The following is an 18,076-nucleotide window of genomic DNA, read 5'->3' as shown; positions in this document are numbered from 1 at the left end:
CTAGGCCTCTGTCCTTCCTTGGATCCCAACTTAACAATTCTTCACTAACTTACTAGCTCTCTAAGGGCAAATGCTGAGTATGGCGGAGGGAGTGGGAATGTTGGGAGCAAACTGGTGTAGTTGTTTTATTAAATGCACTTTCAATTGATAGCCTTAGTTTTAGCACCTCACTTCATACTCATTTCCTATATTGTCATCTCCATACTCATGGCCTCTTTAGGTTCTACTAAAGATAGGTTCTCTTGTTGCAAATGCTTGTTCTACTTATCCTCACTTCCTCTGTTTTTTGTTTGTTTGTTTGTTTTGTTTTCTGGTTCTGAGACAGAATCTCACTCGGTTGCCCCAAGCTAGAGTGCACTAGCCTGACAGCTCACAGCAACCTCAAACTGCTGGGCTCAAGTGATCCTCTTGCCTCAGTTTCTTGAGTAGCTGGGACTACAGGTGCCCACCACTCACCCAGCTATTTTTTTTCTTTTTATTGTTAGGGATTCATTGAGGGTATAAAGAACTGAAGTTTTTCTATTTTTAGTAGAGATGGGGTCCCATTCTTGCTCAGTTGGTCTTCAACTCCTGAGCTCAAGCAATCCACCTGCTTTGGCCTCCCAGGGTGCTAGGGTTATAGGCATGAGCCACTGCACCTGGCTCCTTCTGCTGTTTTATCTATATCAAGATTTCAACTACTTCCTATATTTCACAAATTTGTTAAAACTCTCATCTACTCATTATCATTCTTGTTCTCTTTATTTAGGTGCTTGATCCACTATCTTCAATCAGAAGTTCCAAACCACTCGTTTTACAGGTATTTAGGCCCATAAAGAAACAGAGATCTGCCCAAGTCACAGTGAACTACTACTATGAGGATCGGAGCTGGATTCAGAACTCAAGTCTCCTCGATCTCAGCCATCCTATGCCTTATGCCATGTATCTCCTTTATCATATAAATTTTATTGTAAACATTATTATTTTTTATTTATTTATATTAATAGAGAGAAAATAAAGCAGTACTAGGACCAGGCCAGTGCTCATGCTTGTACGGAACCAGAGGAAAACAGAAAGGAATAAGAGCTAAACAATTATTTCATGTTAAGGTCGTATTATTTCTAAGTACTTCCAGACTTCTTATTCAATTTTTTCTTTAAAGGTTGAACATTTCATAGAACTGTTTCATAACTGAATAACCTTTTACCTTTTTGCTGAACTTGAATTTTTTTAAAATATTACTTATTATGATTTTTTAATTTTTAGAGACAGGCTCTTGCTCTGTCACCCAGCTGCAGTGCAGTAGCATGATCATAGCTTACTGCAGCTTGGGACTCCTGGGCTCAAGCAATCCTCCTGCCTTAGTCTCTTGAGTAACTGGGACGACGGGTGCCCACATCTAGGTAGGCTTGAATAACTTGAGACTTTTTTATTTTTTGAGACACAGTCTAACTTTGTCGCCCCTGGTAGAGTGCTACGGCGTCATAGCTCACAGCACCTCAGATTCTTAGGCTCAAGCGATTCTTTTGCCTCAGCCTCCCAAGTAGCTGGGACTACAGGTGCCCACCACAAACCTGGTTATTTTTAGAGACGGGGGTCTCACTCTAGCTCAGGTCAGTCTCGAACTCGTGAGCTCAGGCAATCCACTCACCTTGGCTTCCCAGAGTGCTAGGATTACAGGCGTGAGCCACCCCACCCAGCCCATAACTTGAGACTTTAGAAGGAGAAACAAAAACTGAGTATACATCAAAGAAATGTACATACATTTTCCCCAATCTTGCAATTACTTAATTTTGCTATATAACTTAGTTAATATTTCTTTTTTCTTTTTCTTTTTTGGAGACAGAGTCTCATTATGTCACCCTCGGTAGAGTGCTATGGCATCACAGCTCACAGCAAACCTCCAAATCTTGGGCTTAAGCGATTCTCTTGCCTCAGCCTCCCAAGTAGCTGGGACTACAGGCGCCCACCACAACGCCCAGCTACTGTTTTGTTGTGGTTGTCATTGCTGGTTAGCAGGCCTGGGCTGGGTTCGAACCCACCAACCCTGGTGAATATGGCCAGTGCCCTAACCACTGAGATGTGGGTGTCGAGCCTTTATTAATATTTCAAAATCATAAACATTTTAAAACTTATTTCCTAATTAGTTTTACTAATGTTTGTAAGGAACAAAAACCAGAAACAAGCAAATCAAGGACAACTATAAAAACAATTCAAAACTGGGAGTTAGAATACTTTATTCTGGTTCTAGCTCTTCCATTTACTCCTATTAAAGTCCCCGCCCTCCCTGTACTTTGGTCCATCTGCACGCCTTCCCCATGTCTTCATCAGCCTCTAATTTACATAGAAGACTAACTAGTTGTATAAACCATATACTGTTGCTATTATATTTCTCAAAAATGTAAAAACACATATGCCCCTGTACTAATTTCCTTCTCTCTTTGTAACAAATTACCACAAATTTACTGATTTAAAACAACACAAATTTATTATCTTACAGTTTGGAGATCAGAGGTCCAAAATGGGTCTTATGGGGCTAAAATCAAGATGTCAGCAGGACTATGTTCCCTCTGGAGGTTCCAGGGGAGAATCTGTTCCCTGCCTTCTCCAGCTTATAGAGGCCACCTGTGTCCCTTGGCTGTGCCCTGTGTCACTCCAAACTCTGCTCTGTCATCACATCTTCTCTGATGATGACTGTCCTAACTCCCTTTTATATGAAGAACCCACTGTTTAATCAAGGATGATCCTCCCAGTTTAAGACTGTTAATTTAATCACATCTGAGGTTCTTTTTGCCATGTAAAGTAACATACTCACAGATTCTAGGGATTGGGATGTGAACATCTCTGGCAGGGTGATTATTCTACCACACCCCTAAAAGATCATTGACAGATATTTAAAGTACAACAGAGACAAAAGGAAGCTTCAGAACATCAAATCAATTAACTATACAATGGCAATATTTTAATAAGGAATTAAAATCCTTATTAAAGCCACAGAAAATCCAGTTCCTCTTGCCAAAGTAGTAGCTAACCTATTGTTGAGTTTAGTTTAAGAAAAGTAAGTTTTTCTCTTTTTTTTTTGAAATAGGAATGTTGCACAGCTAAACTACTTCCCAATCCTCCCTGGTGCCTTAGAGCCTGGTGAAGAATGGACACAAAAGACAAAGGGGGAAAAGGAAGCTAAAGTCACTAGCACAGGGTTCACTTCCGCCATGAGAACATAAGCTGGGAGGGCACCATAAAACTGAGTGTCAGGCATAGCTATAAAAATTAAAACTGCTCTTGAATATAACAGTTGTCTTACAGAGAGATAAATGTAAGTAACAGAGAATTTTCTAATAGCATTTAATGAATATTTACTCATTATTACTAAGATTCTAAAGAAAGGTTAGGTGAGAGTTCTGGTCATATCAAAAAGGATTAGTGGTTCAAAGTCATCACCAACCTTTCCTCAGTACAAGCATTTGGGGTTTTGGTCCCAGAAGGTCATCAGTTAGGTGTTAAATTCAGGCCTATCACAACACTCTGCGAGGTGGAGAGAAGTCAACAAGCCTTCCTGCTCCTATTCACCATTTAAACAATGAGGTTTACGGGAGAAGTGCATAGTGACTAGGTAAGATTTGCATTACCACTAACTTTTAGAAACAAGTGAATGACAAGCCAGTTGGGATAAAGCCCATATTTAAAATGGCTATCTGTCTCCATGACTGCCCTGAATGAGACCTTTGATATTGCCTGCTTCTTGCTACTCTTTTCTCTTCTCTCTCTCATGCTCATGTGTCAAATTACCATCTAATTCCAAATAAGAGATGGAATATAAACCAAAAGAATGTTTTGTGGCTTTGTTGTTCCTAATGTGAACTATCTATTAACTTTAAAACTTCTTCTGACACATGGGATTTAAGTACCAATATAGTACATTATCATCTGGAAGTTAACATCATCACTATTTTTTTTTTCTTTTTTTTGAGACAGAGCCTCACTCTGTCACACTGGGAAGAGTGACGTGACATCATAGCTCACAGCAACTGCAAACTCTTGGGCTTAAGAGATTCTCTTGCCTCAGTCTCCTGAGTAGGTTAGACTACAGGTACCTGCCACAATGCCCAGCTAATTTTAAAAATTTTAGTAGAGATTGGGGGGAGGGGGGTGGTGGATATCTCACTTTTTCTCAGGCTGGTCTCAAACTCCTAAGCTCAAGCAATCCACTCAGCTCACCCTCCCAAAGTGCTAGGATTACAGATGTGAGCCACCACATCCAGCAAGATCATCACTATTTTAGATACAGGTTGGGCATTCCTTCCAAACAGCTCCTTCTCACACCTTACTTTTTCTCTAAAGCTCTGGACTACAATCTCCTCTTAGCTCCCAGGGCCCTCAACTACCTAGAAATAAAAAGAAATAAAAAACAGATGGTTTTCTTGATCACATGTCTCTGCAACAGAGGATCAGTTAAAAAACACTGACAAAGATTCTCTAAGCTCAACATTTCTACATGTGAACTTAAACTCTCCTACCAAGATACCCAAAAGAGCTCTCTTTTATCTTGAATCTCCTTTTCCCACTAGCTATAAATATCAGATGTTTAGCTTCATCAGTTTCTTTTAGGTACAAACATAATCTTGTTTTTATTGACCACAAAAAGGAAAAAGGTAAGTTTTGCCTGGAAAAAACGTTTAGGAAGTGGTGATAACTGTAGTCTAGAAAACATGTGAAAAACTTTACCTTTAGCCGGCCAGTGACGTCGCGGCAGCTGACTGTCTTACCATGCAAGAGACTAAGGTTCAGTGTCAGACTAACGGTTCTGATGTCCTGGGCTGGACACACAGTTGAAGTGAGACACCAAGGGAGAGACGGCCAGCCCAACCCCTCATACAGCATCCCTTCCTGGTTAATCCATGGAGTAATAATGACACTGACTGCCTCATCCTGCCAATGAATGGCAGGCACTGCAATGATGGTGCCTAGAAATGAACAGGAGTGATTGGGAATAAAAGGGGAAGGGGGAAAAGGTGGCCATGATGAAGAAATGAATAAAACGCCAATTTTCCGTTATAACTCACTGTCATACCTATTACTTGGATATAGTAATGACTGGTGAAATGAAAATAAAAAGAAATAGAGAAACAGACCAAAAAAAAAAAAAAGAAAGAAAGAAAAGAAAAAGAAAAATTGCTACCTATTTAAATTTATGCAGCATTCTAAGAATTTGGGTTTATATCCTACAGCCTAACTACATGTAACTAGAGCAATAGGTCGGTTCAATTTAACTCATAAACCTGTAACAAAGAATATTTCTTATGATCAATATTTCTAAATTCTGATGATTTAGTTTTACTTTTTAGCACTGCAAAAACTTAATCTATACTATTAAAACAGACCATACTTACCAAACAATCCCTTGGGCCCCAGAGCCAATTGGTTTCAGCTGCTGGTAGCGTTTCAGGACGGTGAAGGTTGAGTCTGCCACTTGTACGCTATAAAACTGACTGTCACATTCACTGTCACTCATGATGCAGTGTCATGTAATCTTCCCAAGGGCCAGTAAGTTGTCAAATTCCTTCAAAGAAAAACAAAATGTGCATTCTTACTGAAGTTGTATGTCATGTAGCTTACTTAATAGTATTTCAAACTTATCAGTATATAAGACAATGTGGCTGTTAAGTTGATAAACAGTTTGTCCAGGTTCTGAACTTAATTAAGCAAGAAACAAAAACATGCAAAGACATTTCAGTGGTACCAGGCTATTATGAAAGGAAGAAATTTTGAGCCTAGAAAGATCACATTTAAAGGGCTTGGATTAGAAGAGAACCATCTTTGGGAAAAAGAACTTACATATTAGTATTCGCCAAGAAAAGATCACATCACTGTATACCTCCCAAGAAGGCACAGCTGAAGTGTGTCTCACTTCAACTATATGTCCAGCCCAGGATGTCAGAATTATTAGTCTGACCCTGAACCTTAGTCTCTTGCATAGGAAGACAGCTGCTGTTACATCACTGGCCAGTTTATGCCTAGCAGTCTCAACAAGAGATGGGGGCAATGTTCCAAATGATCACTTACAGAGTTCCTAAAGAAAAGCAAACGGACCCGTCTTCTGCTAAGTCAGGTTAAGGATTTGTACGTCGAGTAACAAGCAGTTCGAGGACTGGTGACACTGGTATCCAGGGGTGTGCTCCTGCCGCAGGAGGGGGCCCAATGCTGGCCTGCAGCCCCCACGTCCTATATTACAGAAAACTCTCCTGTGACCCACAGTAAACACTATCAACATTATGAAGTTTATTCACATGTGTCTGAGTGTAAACTGGCAGCCCCCAGAAAGCAGCACCAAGACACATGGTTTAGGCGGCAAGCTAAGGTTCCCATTCTACAGGAGCCAGGAAAATTTTATACAGAAAATAAGCATGTAGAAACCAGCAGGTGGTTTTGGTTTCCTGGCTCCTGTTGGATGACACTTATCTAAATCAATAAGTGGCTGAGCATGGTAGTTCACGCCTGTAATCCTTGCACTCTGGGAGGCTGAGGCAGGTGGATGGCTTGAGTTCAGGACTTCAAGACCAGCCTAAGCAAAAGCAAAACCTGTCTCTACTAAAAATAGAAAAACTAGCCAGACATTGTGGCAGGCGCCTATACTCAGGAGGCTGAGGCAAGGGTATCGCTTAAGGTTGCTGTGAGCTAGGACACCATAGCACTCAACCCAGGGATACAGAATGAGACTCTGTCTCAAAAAAGTAAATAAAATAAAAGTCAGAAAGCTATTTATTTTGGTCTTTTTTTAAAATGATAAAGCCAAATGAAAAAAGAAAAACAAAGTAAAAATTATAAAGCCAACAATAAAATCATATATGAAAACATTCCATATTATCTAAATACACAGAATTTAAATTTTATCCTACAGCTCCATCAACTCCCTTGCCTTTTTGTTCTACCATCTAATATTTAATGTCTACTCAATGAATTTTTTGTAGTGATGATTTGTATTTAAACATAATGCTAAGGATTTCCCTTAAATAGGAAAATAATAATGCCTATAAAAAAGAACTGAAGTCAAATTAATAATTGCTCTAGCGGACAAATGCTCATGTTTTTCTCACCATTTTCAGGGCGGTGGCTGCAGCTGCAGTCTCTAGTCTGACCAGACGCTCCTGCTGAGAGACATTAGCACTGGCCAGGGACACGACACTGCATTTGATGCTGGACAAACAAAACGCTCACAAAAACCCACACAAGCAGGACTATCAGACTCACGTTACACTGGAGCAACTCCAGGTTGAGCGAGCTGAGACATTCGCCCCAGTCACACTGCTGTGAGGGGACTTAGGGGCCTCCCTGAGCTGCAGGAGGGCAGGGCAAGTTTACGTCTCCTTCACCATGGCACTTCATATTCCAAGGACAGAGAGGACAAGGAAGAACTGCTCCCTGGGGTAGTGTGACCATTCAATAAACCTTTGCTGATTTGACCCATACGACAGCATTTAGTGATTCCCCACAATGCTGCTCCATTTTCCTGAAATCTAAAGGAATACAGAGATGAAGTTATTTTCTAGAGATGAAGTTATTTATTGTTCACAAGAGGCTGAAATAATTCAACCCAACATTTAGGGGTTGTCTTTGTACACCCCTGGTTAAGGGCCAGGTGCGGTAGCTCACGCCTGTAATCCTAACCTCTGGGAGGCTGAGGTGGGTGGACTGCCTGAGCTCAGGAGTTTGAGACCAGCCTGAACAAAGAAAGGCCCTATCTCTACTAAAAATAGAAAAACCAGCCAATCCTTGTTGGGGGCGGGGGGTGGGGGGCGCTGTAGTCCCTGCTACTCAAAAGGCTGAGACAAGAGAATTGCTTGAGCCCAAGAGTTTGAGGTTGCTGTGAGCTGTGACACATGGCACTAACCCCAGGGTGACAGACTGAGACTGTCTCAAAAAAAAAAAAAAAAAAAAAAAAATAGTGGTAGGTATCATAGGCAACACACCATGGTCAGCCAGGAACTAATGCAGGGAGAAGTGTGAGGAACAAGTCCATCATCTACGTGATACATGAGTCATTACAAAAGTTGTGAGATACACAAAACCCAGGAAATATCAAATCCCTGCAGGAAAAAAAAACTTAAGGCTCTCCCAGCAACACTGAAAAGCCAAGCAAGTTGAAACTTACACGAGTGAATCAGAAAAGATGCTGTTGACTGTTTCTTGGAAGTAAAATAATGGACCATAGCACAGTCTATCTCAAAATTTTCATAGTGACCCATATAATACAAGATAAGGGCCATAAACAAAATGTAAACAAAATCAAAAGGCAAAAGAGATTCTACACACTGGCAGGGGTGTGGAAGGCAAGGAAGGCTTCGTGAAGGAGGGAGCATCGGCCATAGTTTACTTTGTCAGAGAAGGACAGCCGAGGCACAGAGCTCCAACTGACTGCGTCCAGACACAGTGAACTGCTCAGCTAGCCTAGGAAGATGTAAGTGCAAAGGATTAGAGACACACTAGATAAAACACGGGAACCCACTACATCCTGTTCTACTGGGGGCAACTGTTCCTCTGCCAGATTATAAATACACCAGTGACACTGGTTATTTCAAAACATTTACTGAGCACCACTGTAGACATGGTCCTGTGCCAAAACACAGCACCTGCCCTCAGTGAGCCCACACTCAGGAAGAGACCCCATACATGGAGGGTCCTAAACCCAGAAGGATGAAAAAGATTTGGGGTTATGGGGTGGAGAAGTAGCACATAGAGAGGCGGAGGCACACTCTGAATGTAATAAGTCTCTTGAGATTTAGTTTTGTTGGGTAGAGGGAGAATGAAGCTGGAGAGAAAAAAATGAGGTCAGATTACCATGAGCCCTGGAAGCCCCTCACAGCCATCTAGGCTTGGTCCTAAGGTCCGTGGGAGCCACCAACCCACAAGAGGGACACACAGGTCCTGAGAGATTGCAAGATCCACTGCCCCCTTCCTTGCTTTAGTAGCAGAAGCTTCCCCATTGTGGTAGGACAAATGGCTGCCCAACTAGAGATGATACCTGGCAGCCTTCCCAGGTATGGCCAATTGTCTGACTTTTGGCCCAGTGAGACGTGAGCAGAAGTAATGTATGCCACTTCCAGATCACATTTGTTTTTATATAAAGCTGTTTGCTCTATTATCTCTCTTTCTCCCTGGTTACTGGCTGAGAGATTAACTGTTGATGGTAGGGCTGCCTACAGTCGGGCTCCTGAGTGACCCTGCAACACAGAGCTGCCCCCCATTCTGGGCCACCTGCCCACACAAATCAACCTCAACTCTGTGGAGCAGCTCTGAAAGTCTATGCTACAGTTGCTTGCAACCTGTACACAGATTAGTAAGTATAAGGTTAGATTAGCATCTTTGAATTTTGGGAGTACATTCAATCACATTAGGTTCTAGAATTATTTATTTATTTATTTATTTAAGACAGACTCTCATTCTCTCACCCTGGGTAGAGTGCTGTGATATCACAGCTCGAAGCAACCTCAGTCTCTCGGGCTCAAACGATTCTCTTGCCTCAGCCTCCTGAGGAGCTGGGACTACAGGTGCCTGCCAAGCCACCCAGTTAATTTTTTCTATTTTTAGTAGAGACCGGGTGTCGCTCTTGCTCAGGCTGGTTTTGAACCTGTGAGCTCAACAACACACCCGCCTCAGCCTCCCAGAGTGGGTTCTAGAATTACTAAGGTAATTTCATCTCAAGATTTAAAATAATTCTAAAATTAAAATAATTGCCCTTATTAGGCAGGAAAAAAAATCACCTAAGAACGAACCTGTCGAATATTCTGTCAAGCTTGGGCTCCATGAGAACAAGAGAAAGAACTTCAAGGTAACCCGAGAAAGCATGTAATTTAGCTAATAATGAGGCAATTGTTGAGATTATATTTCGACAAAATAGACCATCAACCGGGGCTCAGAAAACAGTTTTACAAATTGGGAAGTACAAGAATTCTTTATGCGACCATGTTAGCAGCCTGCTCTACTGCTCAGGCGCCACCGTCACTGCAGCTCCGGCTCCCTCCTGCTGCCTCTGCACTGTGCAGAGCCCACCGCTGGGCTGCAACAGTTTTGCGGATCTGCCTCCTTCCCCCAGGCCAGGAGCTCTTCCAAAGTTGGAGGGAAAGGAGTGAACAAGTGTAGGGAGAGAGGGATAGATATAAGAAGGCTTCCTGGAAAAGGCAAGAGCTAAACTCAAGTTTGTTCACAGTCTCAACCCAATGGGTACTTTCGTACATGTTGGTAAGAGCTGTAAATTGGTAAAACACTTTTTGGAAGGAACATAGGTGATAGCTAATGAAAGTTTTAAATGCAAATGTATCTTAACCTGATAACTACAATTCTATAAATGTATCTTAACAAATATATGCGTACAAGTATTCAAAGGTATTTGTGCAAGGACATTTGTAGCACTTTTCTTATAACAGGCAAAAACTAAAAATAGCCTAAAATGTATACTGTGGACTGACTGAATTAATTATGGCATAAAAAGGGCGGCGCCTGTGGCTCAGTCGGTGGGGCGCCGGCCCCATATACTGAGGGTGGCGGGTTCAAACCCGGCCCCGGCCAAACTGCAACCAAAAAATAGCCGGGCGTTGTGGCGGGCGCCTGTAGTCCCAGCTACCCGGGAGGCTGAGGCAAGAGAATCGCTTAAGCCCAGGAGTTGGAGGTTGCTGTGAGCTGTGTGATGCCATGGCACTCTACCGAGGGCCATAAAGTGAGACTCTGTCTCTACAAAAAAAAAAAAAAATTATGGCATAAAAGTACAGTAAGGCCACTGAACAGAACGTGGGGACTTCATGTCGTGATATGGAAAGATGTCTAAGGAGCAACCTGAAGAAGAGTGCACATGATAAATGTCAATGTACATAAAAATACACACACTATGCTCAGAAAGTACAGAAAAATAGTGGAAAATAAGAAAGTTTCACTCTTCTCATTTTAACTTTCTGTCCTGATTTCTTTTTTAAAAATGCACACATTTCACATTAAAAAGTCGATTAAACAAAAATATTTAAATGAAGAGCTGTGGAATGATCACTCTGACACATGCATGGAGCACGGGCTGAGGCAGGTGCAACTGAAGGCAGCAGAGAGGGCCAGGCTCCAGGCGCACGTTCATAAACATTCTCTTAACAAACTGCGAGGGGCATAATACTATCCCCACACTGCAAATGAGAAAACTGAGGTTTGGAGACAGTAAGGGAGTTGCCCAAATTCCCAGCATGACCCAGATTTGAATCTACGTGGTGTGACCACAAAGTTCATGTTCCTCTCAACACACTACTGCAAAATCTCCAATTTTATTTAGAATGCAAACAAGGTTGGTCAGGACCAGGTCAGAAGAACAGAGGTCTTCACATTTCATTCTATTGGCTTCCCCCTACCAAAACACTTTTCCTTCTGAAGATGAAGGTGATTCAGTGATCAACAGACTCAATTAAACCTTTAATTACAATAATTTCAAAATACCCAACTGACTGTGATTAAAGGCAGATTCTCACCATCACTCTCAATCCTTGCTGCTGAAATTTTTTCATGAAATTGTTCTATTTTTCTTCTTTAATTCTTATGAAAAATACCTTCATATCACTTAACTTTTCTTTGAAAGTCAAGAACACAAAGTCTCCCAGGGCCGTAAGCTACAGTATACGCTACAATACAAAGTAACAACTAGTATTTGGCTATCACTTCACCCACCTTTGTTCCTAAGGACCCAGCAAGGACCCTCTCCACCAGCCCCTTCTCAGGCTCCTGGGCCTGTCCGTTCTCCCTTCTTTTCAGCCCACATCTTCAGTGCCCTGGGTAAGGCCTTCTTATCACTCCCAAGATGGCAGCAGCAGAAGCACTCTCCAAGTTTCCATTCCTGATACTTGCAAACCACTGCACAGATGCCACTTTAGGAAGAGAGATCTGTCCACACCAGAACCTGTACTCAACTGTTCATAGTAGCTTTATTTGTCACAGTGAAAAACCAGAAACAATCCCAATGTCCTTTAGTGGGTGAATGGTTAAACAAACTGCTGCATATCCATACCATGAACTACGACTCAGCAAATAAAAGAACCAAACTACTGATACAGATACTCATAACACCTTGGGTGATCTCAAGGGCATCATATTCAGTGAAAAAAAAAAAACAAAAGCCAGTATCAAAGGTCACATATTGTATAACTCCATTTATACAATATTCTTGAAATGACAAAACTATGGCAATGTACAACAGATTAGTGGTTGCCAGGGTTATGAATGGTAAGGGACAGGTGGATGGCTTGTCTTCAATGGGGTAGCACAAGCAGATCTTTGGGATGATAAAACAGTCTGAATCTTGATCGCAGTGGTAGTGGTTATACAAATCTCCAGGTGATAAAAAATAAAAATGAACAGTACATACATTGTATCAATGCCAATTTCCTGGCTTTTTTTTTTTTTGAGACAGAGTGTCACTATGTTGCCCTCAGTACAGTGCAGTGGCATCACAGCTCACAGTAACCTCAAACTCTTGGGATTAAGTGATGCTCTTGCCGCAGCCTCCCAAGTAGCTGGGACTACAAGCACCCACCACAATGCCCAGCTATTTTTTGGTTGTAGTTGTTATTGTTGTTTGGCAGGCCTGGGTTGGGTTTGAACCCCCCAGCTCCAGTGTATGTGGCTGGCGCCCTAGGCGCTGAGCTACAGGCACCGAGACAGACAATGCCCTGGTTTTGATACTATACCAGAGTTATGTAAACATGCAACTATTGGAGAAAACTGGGTAAAGGGTACATGGGATCTCTCTTACTATTTTTTGTAACTCCTTGTTAATTTATACTTATTTCAAAATAAGGAATTTTAAAAAGTGAGAGATTTGTTGAAAATAGCAGTGATCAAAGAATGTTTGAATTCTTTGAACAGGGATGTGACTGCATTGAGATTAAGATTTGCTGCCTTCACACAACATAGAAGATGGCAGGCCCTCTGGCCCAGTCTCTGGCAATTATCAAACAACCTTGGATCAGCAGAAACACCAGCTACTGTGCACCTTCAGGCTTCTGCCAAGCTGTTCCATCTGCCTAAAACAACTTCCTTCTCCCTTCTGTTCTCCTGGTCAAACTTCATTCTCCTTCAAAATCTAGTTCAGCACCTGCTTCTCTTATAAGTTTTCTTCTACATTCTTTCCCTTCTAACCATGCTGGGTGTGCCCTCTATTTTGCCACTCAAGCTGTATTTAATTTATATTACATTGCAGGCCTACCTCCACTTCTACTCTGTAAGTTCCTTAAGAGCTGAAGATGTGTCTGACTTATTCCTCAGTCTTATGCTAATTACACAGTTCGTGCCCAGTAAATGTTTGTTAAAGGCACAACTAATCAGGAGAATAAATGTAGCAGGGCAGTGTGGAACAGTGGTTAAGATCCAGAGTTTCTGTGCCACTTATCTAGGCAGCCTGGGGCAAGTGATTTTTCTCATCTGTAAAACAGGGATAGGCACAGAACCTCAGGGTACCTCTAGATCGAAGCATACAGCCCACCAGAAGGCATCTTGACCTGAGATTGCACCCTAAATATGACCACACCTTGTCTACATCCAACTACTAATTGTCAGCAACTAGAAATATGTTAATTACATTGCAGAGATGCAACCAATTACCAACTATGGAAATGTTTCCAAACAACCCAATTGCTTCGACAAAAAAACTACAAGGAAATCAAAAAAGAAATAGAGGGAGAATCTACAGATTAAAAGAAACTTAAGACATTATCAACCAATTATAAAGCATGGACCCTATATGGATTCACCTTCAAACTATTAAAGAAACTGTAAAATTCATGGGATAGAAATTTGACTACTAATTATGTGATGATATTAAAGAATTATTGATTTTTTAAGTTTAAAAGAGTCCTTATCATTTAGACCCAGATGGATAAAATATGACATTCAGGATTTTCTTGAAAATAATATAGGGGTAAGTGTGTTAAGTGGAGGATGTTAGAGATGAAATAAGATTGGCAAGGAGTTAATAATTGTTGAAGCTGGACACAATTCTGTTCGTGTTTAAGTTTGAAAGTCCTCAAAATAGGGCAGGGCCTGTGGCTCAGTGAATAGGGCGCCAGTCCCATATACCAAGGGTGGCAGGTTCGAACCCTGCTTGGCCAAACTGCAACAAAAAAATAGCCGGGCGCTGTGGTGGGTGCCTGTGGTCCCAGCTACTCTGGAGGCTGAAGCAAGAGAATTGCCTAAGCCCAAGAGCTGGAGATTGCTGTGATGCTACAGCACTCTACCTCAGGTGACAAAGTGAGACTGTCTCAAAAAAAAAAAGTCCTCAAAATAAACAGCTAAAATAAAAAGACCAATATTGTTCATACAATCAATTACAAATTATTAAGGCAAAACAAAAATTATTAAAAATGAACTATTCTTGGGGCAGCGCCTGTGGCTCAAGGAGTAGGGCGCCGGCCCCATACGCCAGAAGTGGTGGGTTCAAACCCAGGCTCAGGCCCAGGCCAAAAACTGCAAAAAAAACCCCAAAAAACCAACAACCCTGGTTTCTTTTTTATCTTTTATATGATGAAAACAACTGGTTTACTCACTATTAACTGCATTGTCTGGTAATTTTCTTCATCCATAAAAATTGAGATTTTTATTATAAATAGGCAAATTCAAGTATACTTTCTAAAATTTATTTAGGAAACTAAATAAACAGATTTTCATCTGTCAAATTATTTTAAAGTCCCGGCATCATGCAAAATTAAATTATCAGGAAAATGAAAGAAAACTCTCCAAAGAATATTATGCCACAATAGGGGCCAGCACCCTACTCCTTTGAGCCACAGGTGCCGCCCCTGTAGGATCCTTTTGAAAGAAAAAAAAAAAAAAAAGGTTAAATGAAGGAAAACATTAAAGAGACTAGATGTTGTTCTTCCAGAACAAATTAAAAGCCAACAGAGAATAACCCAGGGAAAGAATGCTTGGGGAGGGCACCTGGGTTCAAATTATGCTTACCAGTAGCAGCATGCTGAAACTCCATGAGCCTCTGTCTCTCCCTTGGTAAAAGTGGGTTTTATAGGTGCTAATAACAGGTCTCCAATGACAATCAAATTAGTACCTGGGCTGGTACCTGGGCAAAGAGAACCTGGTTCCCCTGGCCTTAGGCTACCTTTCTAGCTCCTTATAGCTATTTCCCACACACCCTGTCCTGGAGGCTGACAATCCTGCAACCAAGCTGAATGAGGTCTATATTTGGCTTGAATCACTTTTAAATGAATTTTAATTAGCTACTGCCAACATTTAAAATTCAGAAGAGTATAGATAGAAATTTGGAGTTCTATCTTCTTTTATAAAATTGCTGGGTGAGTTTCTGGTTCTCCAGGGGCCCCATGACTCTATGCCCTTACTCCTGGCCCTGCAGGCTGGTTCCCAGGTCTACACTGAGCTAAGGTCTTTCCTTGGCCCTGACCTTTCACACTTTTGTGCCTCTCACTGCTTTGCAAATTTCTCATCATCCTCCAGGCCCAACAGCACCACCTGTCACCTCCTTCACACTTACATGGCATAGTTCCTCCACTACAGCAGGGGTACCGCACTGTCCTCCACTACAGCAGGGGTACCGCATAGCTGACTATATGCCTGCCTTCTCTACAGGGCTCCTGGGCTCTCTGGGGAAAGGGACCCTGTTGCTATTCCTTTCTGTCCCTAGGGCCTAGCATTAAGTGTGACCTAGAAAATTCAGAATTCAGGAAATGTAGCCTGAATGTGTAGAAGGAAGCTAGAGCTGAACCATTATAAAAACGCAGTATTTTCATATCACAGCTTGTTCTGACAGTTACCAAATAAAGGGGTCAAGGACATTAAACTGTTTCACAAAATAGGAGACGCTTCCCTCTGTTTACAAGTTTCACAAGTTAGTCAGAAGTCAGTACATGAACACATAAGGCAGAGACCAAGGGCAGGCAGAATCATTCCTTAGATCACTCATTCATTGAACTGGTATTACTACACACTTATCGTGTGCTTTCTAAGCACTGGGGTTAAAGCAGTGGACAAATCAGACAGCTACCTGTTTTCATAAAGTTGCACTGTAGTGGCGGAGACAGAAAACAAACAGGTAAATAAACAGAATAGGTTCAAACGAGAGTAAGTGCTAGGAAGAAAATGAAACAAAAAAAAAGAAATAGAATGACTGGGGAAGAAAGAGGGTGGTAAAGGGAGGCCTCACCAATAATGAGACATCTGGTCAGAAGAAGGAGCAGAAAGAAACAATTGTGTAAACACCCAGGAGACAACACTAAACATGGGAAACAGCAAGGGCAAAGGTCCTGGGGCAAACAGGGGGTAGCCATATTTAAGGCAGGTGAGACAATGGGGGTGGGGAAGTAGCATTCTGGGATCGGGAGGGGTGGTAAGAAAGGTAGGGTGAACCTTCTCTGGCGGTGCTGGGCATTTGTGCAATGACAAGGCACTAGAAGAGTGTGGGGGGAAGGGGACCCGAGGGCAGATGAGAAGGGGGCTCCTATCATAGGTTCCTATCATATTTACACCAGCAAGGGGCAGTATCTCGCCCAATTTTCCAAAAATCTGCTCTAGGTTCCCGCCCAGGAGCTTTCACACAGTAATACAACCTGAGGGGTTGTTTCCCCCATTTTCCTGAGGGGAAAACCAAGGAAAGCGAAGATCAGGGCCTTGGCCAAGGTCGCAGGAACCAAATCCGGGTCCCTGGGTATGTAGAGCAGGAGAGCAGATGAGCGCCCTACAATCAGGAGGGATGGCGCCCACAGATTCCCAGACAGGTCTGCGGGGCCAGGCCGAGGAGCCGGCCCCCAGCCCGGGGACGTTGACAGCCGGGTGGAAGGAGGCGACTGACGCATCCCGGGGGACAAGGGCGGAGGCTACGGCCGCCAGTGCCCCGCAGACCCCAGGCCCACCCTGCAGACTACCGCAGCGCAGCCGCCCCGCCGCCCCTCTCCGGTGGGCCCCGGCCCCAGCAGCCCCGGCCGGGCCTAGCCCGCTCGCCGGGCTCACCTCGCCTCCCCGTCGCCGCGCCAGCGGGAGAGGGCGGGCGGGCTGACTGGCGGCACTGCAAGCTGATGGCTCCCGGCTCCACTGCCCGGGTTCGGCCGGCCGCCCCACCTCGCTCCGCTCCGCCCCACCGCCGCCGCCGCCGCAGTGGGTGTGAGGGGCACCGGAGCGCTTCGACCCTTCCGGTCGGGCTCCCTTCTCTGCCGCCGCCGCCGCCGCGGCGCCGGGCCTGACCGACCCGCGGGCCGACCAATCCGTGCACAGAGAGCCGGGCAGGCGCGGCCAATCGCGCCAGGGGGGAGGGCCCTGCCGCGTGCGGGCGGGGCAGAGGCCGATCCAGTTCTGAAAGGGCTGGGTCGAGATTCCGCTGGCGGCTTAACCCCGGGCCGGTGAGCTGCGCTGGCCGACCTGCATTGAGCTTGGGGCTGCGGCGTGCACGGCGCGGCGCGTTCGCTGTGTCAGCTTTCCCGGCAAGAGGCCGACGCCAGCGGCCGAACGCAGAGCTGGGAGGCGGCGGCGAGAGTGGGCCTACCGGCTGGGGAACCGAACTGGGGGCAGAAACGGCGGGGGCGGGGCGCCAAGCGGGAGCCAGGCCTCCTGGCTGCAGGTGCAGGTGCAGGCTCGCAGGGCGAGGCGGCCTGGAGGGAGACCAGAGCCCCAAGTGCAGTAACCCCGGGAGGCGACAAGGAAAGAGGGTGCAGAGGCATGGACCTTGGAGTCTGTTGTTGATTGCGGCGCCACAGACAAGGGTTTGTAGGGTGCAGGCAAAAGTCAGGTTGTAGTGGGGGAGGGGAGGTGCGAAGAGATGGCCGTGTGTAGATAAGTGATCAGGGACAGGGGAGGAGTCTGCTTGGTGGCAGGAATCAAACCTCTGTATCTGAGGAATAGAGCGGCCCGGCGGGGGGTGGGGGAGGGGAGGGGAAGAGTGCAGTGCTGAAGGTCCCCTAGGAACCCTAGGGCTGAGCTTCTTTTGAGACAACTCCTGTGGCCTTTGATCAGGTTCCAGCAGGTCTTGGAGGCATAAAAGATGGTGGGCAAGCCAGTGTTTGGGGTGTTGCCAGATCTGCGTTTGGCTAATGAAGCTGGATGTGAGGCCAAGAGGCTGGCC

General features: G+C 44.1%; 1 protein-coding gene across 6 annotated transcripts in view; it reads right to left on the bottom strand.

Moving 5' to 3' along the window:
- The window catches only part of MAPK9 (mitogen-activated protein kinase 9), a 58,350-nt gene extending 41,135 nt beyond the window's left edge, over window positions 1-17,215 (bottom strand). For 4 of the 6 annotated variants that reach the window (XM_053566592.1, XM_053566588.1, XM_053566591.1 and 1 more), the window contains exons 1-2: window positions 16,972-17,188; window positions 5,370-5,539 (exon numbers count right to left, since the gene is read on the bottom strand). In XM_053566592.1, coding sequence (XP_053422567.1) covers window positions 5,370-5,491 — 122 coding nt within the window. In that variant the 5' untranslated portion in view covers window positions 5,492-5,539; window positions 16,972-17,188. Of the gene's footprint in view, window positions 1-5,369; window positions 5,540-6,042; window positions 6,172-16,971 lie in introns of those variants that run through there. The other 2 variants (XM_053566589.1, XM_053566590.1) reach the window with 2 other exon arrangements.
- Between the last annotated feature and the right edge of the window lie 861 nt (window positions 17,216-18,076).

This window comes from Nycticebus coucang, chromosome 17, assembly GCF_027406575.1.
Source record: "Nycticebus coucang isolate mNycCou1 chromosome 17, mNycCou1.pri, whole genome shotgun sequence".
NCBI classification, from domain to species: domain Eukaryota; kingdom Metazoa; phylum Chordata; class Mammalia; order Primates; family Lorisidae; genus Nycticebus; species Nycticebus coucang.
Note: the sequence above shows the minus strand (reverse complement) of the source record. Positions and strands in the feature narration are given on the sequence as shown.